This window comes from Polypterus senegalus, chromosome 2 (genome assembly GCF_016835505.1).
Source record: "Polypterus senegalus isolate Bchr_013 chromosome 2, ASM1683550v1, whole genome shotgun sequence".
NCBI lineage: Eukaryota > Metazoa > Chordata > Cladistia > Polypteriformes > Polypteridae > Polypterus > Polypterus senegalus.
Window position 1 is genome coordinate 267,846,494 of NC_053155.1, and position 12,079 is coordinate 267,858,572.

Genomic DNA, 12,079 nt, shown 5'->3' on the forward strand with positions numbered 1-12,079 from the left:
AACAAATAAAAGGAAAATGACTCACTGATTGTGCAATAAAAACCTGTAGCTAGCGTAAGACTGAACTTGAACCACTGATCTAACCAATAAAGTATATTCATCATATACAGTAATTTAACTTTTTTTAACCCATATTAGGAAAGCCTTGTACAAACTGAATCTACGGCATGAAATGTGCAAACTCATTAAACAATAATTTACAATAAAAACAAATGCCACCAGATGTTACAGGTTCAGTACTACCTCTGGAAACAGAGAGTTGTACTGTAATAGCATAAGATTTTCTGAATATATTGTCATCATGTAAAGGATTGCTATCAAGAAATTCCAATATTTTAAAGTGATACAACAATAAATAATCGAATTCTAGACACTGAATTATCATTTTATTATTATCTGAAATTGCTATTCTGTATGTTTACGTTTTTGTAGAAAACTTGATCTTGGAGTGTAATTAAAAAATGAGTTTTACAGTTCCCTTTATTCTATCTACAGTATATGGTTGTACTGAAGGTGCTGAGGTTTCATTATACGTACTTCATTGTGTACACGGGATTGTTATTACAATAAAAGCAATTTATTTCAGATCTTCCTTACATGATTTCCTAAACTGGAATATTAATGGTCATGTAATTATAAAACTATTAAAGGTATAAGGCAGGAGGAAGATGCAGAGGACAGGAAGATATGGAAAAAGATGACCTGCTGTGGCAACCACTAAAGGAAGCAGCCGAAAGAAGATGAAGTATTTACAAGAACCCTGCACACTTCAGGTTACTGAAGGTCTTCAACAATAAAGTAGTCAGAATAGACACTGATGACTTTGTGTATACTTCCTACTATTGAACAAATACTTTACAATTAATTTAACTGGTATTAAAATTCAGAGGGGCAATGTTACTGTATATAATTTTATTAATTGCAATTTCTGTGACTCTGTTATACAGAGCTAAACATTTTTTGACTGTAAATAAAATGATTAAGAGAACACTTATAAGATAAAGGACATAAAATTCTAATTAAGAGTAAATGCACATAAAGATTACCAGCTAGTTTAATTTTTTTGTTACAGTTTAAGCAATGATAGGCTGGGTGATCTTTTGGTCCTGGTACCCCTGCAGAATTTTTTTTTCCCCACTTGAAGATTTTCTTTATTTGTTCTGTCCTCTGACCATAGCATCAGACTTGATTTTGAGAACTAAAAACAAAACTAGAAATAAGTAATATTTTATCTATTACTTATCTATCTGTGCTATTTAAGTGCAACTTTATTTCATTTATTACTTTTGGTATATTGTTTATTAATTCTTATTCTTTTCTACTATATTTCTATTTTTTTTCTTGCAGCATTCTATTTGACATCCTGTTAAACACTTTGGAGATACACTAAGCTATATAAAAATTCTCTATAGAAATAAATGTTATGGTTGGACAGTATACCTCACGTGCAGACTCCTCCATCTGATTACCGAGGTCTTTGATCTTCTGTTCTAGCTCCTCCAGATTATTAAGAACATGTATCCGCTCTTCCTCCACACAAATTATTTCTTGTTTTATCCTCTCATCTTCTAAAGTGTTGGAAATCTGTAAACAGCAAAAACAAGAATGCACTTGCTACTTGCATTTAAGAAAAATATCAGTCATTAATTTAACATTCACAGAAGGTAGATTAGATATTCAGTGAATATTGATTCAGATTGATATGATTTAGAACAATATGTATTAAAATTGTTCAGAGCACGGTGAGTGCTTATTTTATTTCTCATCTTTAATTGAGGAATATCCATGTGCTCCAGAGAAAGCAAGCTGGAATCTTGAACGTTTCTTTTTATGAATCTTATGCAAATTACTACTTCACCCTGCCAATAAAGAATGTTTATTTCTAACATTACACTTCTAATCTAATGGACTTGAAAGTATAGTGATCAGTGACAAAAATGTATAGTGAAAGTGCCTAGAAAACACAGTGTCACACACATGTGCTTGGGAGACAACTTAAATGCTCATAGAAATGTAATTACACTCCTAAACGGAGGTTGGTGCTGTTGTCTAAGGCCTTTTCTCTTTCTCCCTCTGCAGAAACAGTGACTGACAATCGCATCCCTAATGATGTCACTTCCGGATCCCAACCAGCTAAACTCACCTCTTCCTGTCTGGCCAAGTGAAAATGTCTCCGTTTTTCATTTTGGGGCAGAAGAAGTTCGTCTCACGTCATAGTGACATTAAAATAATTTCTTGTGTTTATTTTTTCAGACTGCTAATTACACAGGGTTTACCATGGTACCCCAACACTTTCTGTGTTTATTTTTCTTCTTACCACAGACAAATGCAGAGTCTATAAAAAAAAGATTTACCCCCTTAAGAATTTTCACTTTTCATTGTTATACACCACTGAAACACTGTGGATTTAATTTGGCATTTCTGACATTGATCAACACCAATACTCCTTCATGTCACAGTGAATAGAGATCTCTTAAAACAGAAAATAGATATGTTTTCACTTTTAAAAGTCTTTTTCTGTTGATCAATTTCAGAAAAGCCAAACTAAATCTACTGTGAGGCTGTATAATAATAAAATGTGAAAACTTCCATGGGGTGAATACTTTTCAAAGGCATTATATATAATGTAATAAAAGCGAGTGCTTAGGTTCATTGGTGTTAACATATAAAAGCTCACAATAAGAAATTTCTTAAATAGGGGACAGGAACTCTGATAAACATAACAGGAAAAAATTTAAATGATGTGAAGCATTCTTAATAAAAGAGGGCACTCACATTCAAATGTGAAAACATTAATGTTCTCAATCACAGCATACATAGTTATCAGTTTTAGCCAAAAAACAAAACATCTGTTGTCAAACTTTCAAATGAGCAGTGCTACGTTGTAACCTTCCTCCAAATCTTAACTTCTTTACTGTAAACATTCCACTAAATTTATTAATTCCCCAGTTCATTTTCTTTTTACATTTTCTTGTTTGTACCAAATTAAATACTGCAAATGAAATTTATTTGTATTTACCACAAACACACAATTCTAATATATTATTAAAGTGGTCTAGACTGAAAATTATGTTTTCATTATGATTTTCCACCAGTTCTGTTTTCTGCCATAATTTGATGGAATTTCTTAGCAGATTTAGGGAATCAGTAGAAACAAAAAAATGTCTTTCCTCTGCCAAATATATACTAATGTCAAATAAGTCTTGGGATTTGGGGCATAGCTGTTATTCAAATCATCTTATAAGTTTATTAACTATTATACTTGGTCAACATGTATTGATTTTATGGAATAAAATTACCCAAGACCACAATTTATTACTACTATTGTACACTACAATTAAAGAAATACAACTGATAGTACAGTAATCAAATAAAAAGATTATTATTGTACTAGGTGAGATGGGGAAAAAAACATTAAAATTAAGACATGAGAGGCAGATAGAATGTAAAATATATACATTTTTCCTGAAAATTACAAGAACATAGTATGTTTACAAATCTAACATGTATTAAAAATATATTAATGAATTAGTTTATCTCCTTGACACTTATGGTTCACCTTAACTGCACATAAACTTAAACAAGGAATACTATATTAAAAACAGAATTTACAATGCCTACATAATTTAATAAATGTTAATCACATGTGAACCATTAAAAACACTGCAGGGAGTTGTTCCAGATGACCCACAGCTGAAGTTGAGTCTAATTAGAGTAAAATGTTAGGTTCAAAAAAGAGAAAAAAGTATCTGTAGGTATCCTTGATAAAACTATTGTGTTTGGAGTTTATATAAGTGGAAAGTGTGAACAAAAAGATACAGTATGTAAAAATGCACACCTAAAATACAAAAAAAAAAAAAAAAATGTCAAGAAAATTATACCTTTGCTGATCGATGCTGTAAAGAGGCATTTGGAGAAAGTTGTGCACTAGAAGAGGACAGCAGTGTGGATTTCAAACTGTCATTTAGCAGTAGCCCAAATCCGAAATCTCGAACATCTTTCTCACTGTTGCTGCTGTGATTAAACAGGGTGTTGCAATGTGATCCAGATAAAGAAACCGTTGGGGATCTAGAAGGATCTCTAGACCTTGAGTCATAACCATTTTCTTGACAAAGCAGTGAATCAGTGAACACTGGATCCTCATTTGTTAACTGGAGTTTCTCAAGTTCTTTGTTGATTTTTTGCAGGTCAGCCACAGTTGTAACTGCATTATCCTTGTCCGTTTTGGTCAGTTCAGAGCACAAGCTCATAATGGTCTCTAGACGCTGACGTTCCTACATGAAGAAAGAAAAAAGTAAGCATTCAATATACAATACAGTATGCCTTTGTTTAAGGCATTATGTGTGCTAAAGAAGCTTTAAGAAGCAGTAAACTATGGAACAGCCTGAAAAATGATGTGTTCACAGCATTTCTGCAGCACCTTTTTTGTTAATATGCTGTGATGTAATTACTCAAACCTAAATTTAATTATTAGTACAGTACTGAGAAAGTGCATTAGTTTTATTTTACCCTGTGAATCGTTAAAAGCAGGATACATTTCAGGATTACAATTTGCTGTATTTTACATTTATTTAGGAATACCTCTATACAGGTCATCTTTAAAACTGTCAAAGACATTTTTTTCTCTGAAAATAAAACAATAAATAAAGATTCAGTCTGTAGAATAAGGAACAAAACCCCCTCCATGTTTTCTTCTGGGAATCACACATTTCTAAGAGAGGAGTGCTGTATGGGGGGTCCATCTAAATTTTAAATAAATAAACATAAAAAAATCACTCTTGAATATTCAAAATATTTTAGATTGAGGCGATTTCACCAGCTGTGTCTTCTACCTGGCCTGCAGTTGCAGTCAGATGGATGAGATGATTAAGATTCACAGACATACCATTACCTTTCACATAAGATACTATGAATAGGTGTCAAGTGGAGAAGTATGTTTCTTGGTGCAATGAGTAAAGGCAAAGAACTGGTTATAGACTTTCACAGCACCAAAAAGCCTTCATATCAGGTCATTATTCAGGGACTAGCTGTAGAGGTGGTAAACTCCCAAGTACTTGGGGGCCCACATCAGTGACAGGTCAGACTGGTCTTGGAACATAGAGAAAATATATAAGAAGGGGCAGAGCACACTCTTCTTCCTTAGGAGACTGTGTGCCTTTAATGATGGAAGTGACATCCTTCACATCTTCTACAACTCTGTGATGGCCAGTGCGATTTCCTACATTGTGGTGTACTGGGTTGGTAGCATAACTTTAAGAGAAGCCCATCAAATCAACAAGGTAATTATAAGGGCAAGGTCAGTTTTAGGACACACTGTCAGACACCCTAGAGGTAACAGCAAAAGACAGAACTAAAAAAAACAAACCAAAAAACTGAGTACCATTATGACCAATGCTGCACATTTGCTTTCTGACACTTTCAGCCAATGAATTATTCAGCAAAAGTCGGTCAAGAAACTGGGTCTCCTTTATACCAACAGCAATATATCTGCATAATGTCTCGCCATGACTGTGATCAAGTCAGAAGTTTTCTTTCTCTTTTGTTTTTTCTTCCTTTTCAGTAATTTCTGGTGCATGTATATTATATATACACACACACACACACACACACACACACACATATATATATTATACACACACACACAGTGTATATATTTTTAAACATTTCTTACCCCATATAATGTGTAGTGATGAAAGAGAAAATGTTTTAATTGCATGTTTTCATGCAGAATGACTGAAAACTGTTTGATATAATGGAATTTAAAGGTGACAAATTCTGTCCAACAAATATGTGAAGAATATCCACTGAAAATATTCTATAAAAATCTCATGTTACTGGTGTTGCATAATCCACATGTCCATTATCCAGTTGAATGCTTAGAACATGCAAAATGTAAACAGGAAAGGCTCATTTCCATAATTCCGTGCTTCTGAATTGAAGACTTGCATCTCCTCTTCATTCATTGGTCAAGAGTACTTTCTTCAATAAATAGCACAGAATTATAGAGCTTTTCCTGTTAATTTTCAATTATACTTATTTCCATATTAAAATATTTTAACAAAAATGCATGTGTTTTAAGCAGACATAAGATAAAAAAGTTTTACATATGACCTACAATTTTTTCTCAAAGACTTCCTTTAAAGTACCTCTCATACGTAGATTTTATCATTATATAGTTTAGCTGGATTATATTTACATCTGCCATTTAATTGAACCTTCAGTGTCAGGATCATATCTGGATTGAGATTGGATGGACTCCCCACATATGTAGAGCAATTCAGGATTTGGTGGTCACTTAGCACTCTGCAAACCTGTAGTTCGAATGGGATGAGGCAGCTTGTAATAACCAAACAAAACCAAAAAAAAAAAAAACAGGGGAAATAAAGGTGACATACTGCCATAAAGATCTTCAATGTTTTAGTATGACTGCAAAGATGTGACAGTCTCATGACAGACATAGTTGTTCAGCTTCACACATGCTGCTGCCACCACTTTAAGCTACAAAGGTAGATTCTATGGCTTACGCAACTATTGCCAAAGCCCTACATAATTTTTTCTGTCTTTTGTGCCGTCTTGATTGTTATATGCAGAGAAAAAATGCATTTGCATTTCCATACATGTTAAATATTCACTGATGGCAAACGTTGCAGGGATGAATCGAAAGGTTAACAAAAAAGCTTTTTTGATTAATTTGTAAAAATTAAATGAGTGCAGTGACAAATTCTAAATTTTAAAAACTACAATCCCAACTCTAGAAATGTTGGGACAGGTATGGAAAATGCTAACAAAAATGAAAATAACTTTGTGTTGAAACAAAAACAGTATAAAGAGAATTTCATCCTTTACCTAATTAACTGCATTGTTTTTTCAATAAACATTATTTCTAAAATTGATGTAGGGGTGGGAAAAAAAATAAAAACAGGTAGTCTAGACGCCCAGGACTACCAGTTCTTAATTCCAGGCAACCAAACTACAGACTCACAAACCCTGTGGGTTACTAAATGTTTCAGATCTTTTGTCCAGATGATGGTTTCCTAATCAAAACCAATCTGATAAAAACAAAAGACCTAATTATTCAAGCATGAACTTAATGTGGGTGTTGCTTCTAAAGAGAGATGCTTATAGCAAGCGAGATCATTCTGTTTATAATTACTGCTTAAACCCTGCGCACAGACCACAATGCAAAGCGTGTGCACAGTCATTGACCAAAATTCATTTCTACTTCTAGTGGCTCATCAATTGGGAAGTCTACTATTCTCCTAGTCAGTTGCATACCTAACAACTTCACGATAGTGAAACTCTATTGAGAGAAGAGTCGTGCTTGCTGTTACTGGCTGTTAGAAGGGAAAAGGAGAAGGAGAAGGTTGAGTGGCAGATCTATTAACCAAAAATGGTGAAGAGAGGTTGAGCATAATATTCTCATAAGCGAGGGACTTGTATGATAAACAGATGCACTACAAATATTTTTGCTTGTCTTCCTTGCGTTTTGTTGAAGACCTGTTGCATCATATTCACCCTATGAGCATTCACATAACCAGCCTCTCCTTGAATTTTACAATTTTGGCTTTGCCACATAGTTAGAAAAAATTGAAGTGCAGCACATGGCAAAAACCCCGGGCATGCAAGCTAGTGTGTTGCCGCATTCCGACATCATTGTTGCCATGTGACCCTTGAAACCAACTCAGATATGTCAAGTATTAACCAGGCTTACCATGCACTCACCCACTAGTGAGCAATACTGTATACTGAAATTGTGCATCAAGTCTGTAAACCAAGCAAGAGAAACAAATAGCACTAACTGTTAAGTAACAGGGGCAGTGAGGGCAAGAACGAAAAAAGTTAATTGAATCCTCTTGTCTTTTATCACAATATAAATAAGGTAATAAAGAAATACTTTGTTATGGAATAAAAAAATAAAAACTGGTCCGCTACTGCTTCAATACAAGACAGAAGTGAAAAGAAACATAATTACAAGCACCCTTATGACAAAAATAAATGGAATATAACTTTTCAAATTTTGGAGGAGCATTTTCAGTGGATTAAATATGGATGGTATTTCAGAAAGTGGTGATGACTGCAGGAAGGGAACAGCATCACAACCAAGTCACAGAACGTACTGTGCTGCATGCAGAAAGTATCAAGAAACCACGATTAAAATCCTTTGTTTCAAGGCAAAATTAATTTTAGGATTGAAAAGAGGAGAAAGCACAATAACATTATAGACTGTTTACTATACAAGGCAGCCTGCAAGATCTAACAAATGCTGATGTAGTGCAGAGTTATTTCATGAAATGCACAGCTTGGAAACAATAATGTACACTGATGCAGCACAAAACTTTTTTTCAACTGGCAGAGCTTGCTACTGCTGAAAAAATTACCTAAACTATTCAACAGCTTGATAATCACACATGGTGGCTTCAATGATCCAACAATGCTCCAGACTCAAATTTTCAAGGGCTCGGCCTTAGGGAATTGATATTAGACTTAGAAAATTAGAGTGCTATACTCCATTACAAACAGATCTTGCAGTCCAAGAGGAATCTCATAAAACATAAGATGCTACCATTAACTTATAAGTACTCTAGGCTCCTAACAGGTTTAATGGAGGTTATGAAAATGTACCTTAATATTAGCACAAACACTGAGTTTAAACATGTTTTTTAGGCATAACCTTAATCTCTACAAACAAGAGAACTTGCTTAAATAGTCCACATGTGACATATTTTAATGCAGCTATATACACAGATTATTGGCTGTGATCAACTAAAAATGTGTGACACTGTAAAGGACATTCTGCACCATAGGATAACCCTGAAGGTCAAACTGAAGATGTTTTTGACAGAGAAAATAACTAGTGGGGTCTAAATTAAGCCTGATAACAAATCTGAGAATACAACATTGGTTCAGTATGTAGTTCCAAGTTTGAGAATATATTTTTGTGTACACTGGATAAAGACCATGCATCATCAAGACATAATCGTTTAAAATCAACTATTTACTAAATTACTCTCTTCCATGATGCTGATTATGTTTATTTTGTGGTAAAGTGCTATGCAAAACTTCATAAATATAGATAGCTGTAAAAACTGCAGTTAACCCATCACCCCATATATAATGCTAAGGTGGTAGTCCAGCAGACTACCATATGCATTTGTCTATTACTGTGATACCTGTAACACACTCCAAAAAAGTTGTGAAAGGGGTAGTTTGGGACTAATAAGAATGACACAAGATGACATAAAAAGGTTAATCATGTTCTAGTATATATGGATCCCCTAAAAAAGGACTAGACCTTCAAGGACAAGGATAGGTCGAGTTTCGCCAATTTGCCAACAGTTGTCTAAGTGAATTAATTCAACACTTTGAGAATATCACCCAAACCCAAATTACAGTAGTAGTATTTTGTGCATTACACCCTATACAGTGCACAATATAATTTAAAAGATTCAAGGAATCCAAGTCAAGAGTTGCGCTAAAAAACACTTCTGAAAAGCTTGTGATCTCTGATCTCTCAGACGTCACAATCTTAAAAACAGTCACGTGTCTAATGGATTTCATGAAAAGGGCTCAGGAATACTTTGGTAAACCTTTGTCAGTCAACATCATTCACTGCTTCATCCACAGATGCAAAATAAGGATTTAAATCAGAAGCCACAGATCAACACGTACAGAAGCGCTTTTGAGTCCTATGGGCTCAGTTTCACCTAAAATGAAAATAGCATAACGGATTTATGTTTTGTGATCCAAAAATCGACATTTCAAATAGTTTTTGGAAAAAGAGCCATTGTATTTTCCAGGCCAAAGAGGAAAAGTGTCCAGAGCGAAAGCCACCATGGTGATTGTGTCAGTGCCTTTGGCAGGGGTAACTTGCATATCTGTGAGGGTACCATTAATGCAGAAAGACAAGTACAAATTTAGAGAGCATAAGCTGAAATCCAGATGCCATGTTATGCCTGGATATTTGGCAGCAGGACAAAGCTTAAACTCATTGTGCCCAGATTAGAAGTGCATGGCTATTTAGCACAGAGTTCATGCAATAGATTTGCCTGCATGCTTGTAGTCCTGAACTCCCTCTGACTGCGAATGTGCGGTGAATTAAATATGGCAACACAGGCCCTGTACAATTTTTGTACTGTAGCTCAAGAGCTGCATAATGGGTGAATGGGGGAAAATTGCACTTGCTCAAGTTAACCAACTTAAGCCTTCAGGGTTCAAACACTTAAGAAATTGTGAGGTTATATAGTGGTAAACTGATAAACACTTGACTTTAGTTAGGTCACATTCATAAATATGAATTGTTGGATGTATGAATTTGTGAGCACAAAATTCAAAGACACATTCAAATGCGACTTTTTTTTTTTTTTAAACAATTATGGTATGCAGATGTTCATAAGGCAAAATCTGTGGGAATTTATGAAACATGTTGAAAACTGGTTCAGTAGTATAACCAGGAGAGAAACTCAGCAGTCAGCACTGAAGGGCAAGCAAAAATGAATACTCTATCTGATCAATGTGCTCAGTGAAGTCAAACCATACTTCAAGAAATCTGGAAATAAGTAACAGAATCTAGCTGCCGCCAACCTCCAGAGCTCTGCACGTACATCAGGAAGGCAAAATGGATTGACAGTTATCCAGCCCCTATACACACCCACAATGCCTCCAGTCTGTAAGAACACTTCTTCAGTTTCACTAATCTGCAAGAGTGTGACAACTGTCAAGTAAACCAAGTGACAAAAAAGTACAATTTAATTTGTGTAACTCGTACACACACAAGAGTTTTGGGCATGTTTTACAGCTTTGGAAAACTGACTTTGTTGTAATGAACTCTGCAGATAAAAGGGACTTCACTGTAATTAGTTTTTTTCACATCAGTTCTATAAGAATTTTTAAGATTTCATTACATAGTACAATATGCTGACTTTCAACAATTTTGGAAACTATTCTATAGCAGCTTGCCTCAAGTTGGATAAGCAGATGAGCAACTAAGCAGTAATTTAGTGGATTTATGTTCGATGGATCTGTGAGCAACATGAAAAAAAACAGCTCTACCGGTGGTACTTTGTACACCAAGGATCGCAGGTTGAAATTATAAGCAGGTTTTTTTTCTGACATGTTAAGCAATAATGTTTCAGACTGAAATGCTTTAAAGTAGCTGGTAAAACAAACAATTAGTTTTGGTAATAAAGGTTTTAAACACCTTTTATGGCATGGTTTTGTTAATAAGACACTATGGATTATATGGTAGTTTAATTAATTCAAATATGGGCTGTTAAAAATGGAAACCAAATGGCAAAACATAGCCTACTTGCACTATTACACTTCCAACTGAACAAGCCAAATGCATTGACAGATAATTTACTCAGGATATGGAAGATAATAAATAGTTAGGGAGTCTTCTTTATTGCTTCATTTTAATCATTCCATATCAGCTTTATAAACAGTTCTATAGTGGTCTATACAACTGATTGATACACCTGACTTACAATACTGTAATTAGTAAAAGTGTATTAATTATTGTGATTATGTTATATAATCAGTAAAAACAAAAGCCAAATACACTGTTCTTCAGAAATACTTTGCAATGAACACTGATTATTATGACCTGTTGCACCATTTATAATACGACTAGCTGTGTTACCTGGTTCAGCCTGGGGAACTTTTCTGTGCATAATAATAATTTTTATTTTTAATCGGGATTAATATTATTATAGTTCACTTTAGATACTTGCTGTTTTACCATTATTAGATGTTTAAAAATTTTATTTGTTTATATTGTTCAATCAGCCATTTCTTTAAGTGTTTTTGCGTATTATTGTATGTATGTACGTAAAAGCTTCTTTTTTTTTGTTTTTTTTCTTTTAACCATATCCATAGCCAGACATTGAAGTTCCAACAATTACTTACTTTAACTTATTACAAACAGGAATGATGTCTAGAGGCGCCACATTTATATGACTCATGTAATGAAATAAACGTTTTAAACAATGTACAGAAAAGAACAAGAGAAAATAAAACATTTTGCAAACTATAAGCAGCATGAATCATATCTTCTGTACCATAAAATCAGAGGGGCCGAAGT

At 34.2% G+C, this 12,079-nt stretch overlaps 1 protein-coding gene across 1 annotated transcript in view; it reads right to left on the bottom strand.

Moving 5' to 3' along the window:
* phldb2b (pleckstrin homology-like domain, family B, member 2b) overlaps positions 1 to 12,079 on the bottom strand; it is a 299,785-nt gene that overhangs the window by 126,489 nt on the left and 161,217 nt on the right. Inside the window, exons 7-8 of the mRNA XM_039745516.1 lie at positions 3,882 to 4,274; positions 1,441 to 1,584 (exon numbers count right to left, since the gene is read on the bottom strand). Of these exons, the coding sequence (XP_039601450.1) occupies positions 1,441 to 1,584; positions 3,882 to 4,274 (537 nt within the window). The remainder of the gene's footprint in view (positions 1 to 1,440; positions 1,585 to 3,881; positions 4,275 to 12,079) is intronic.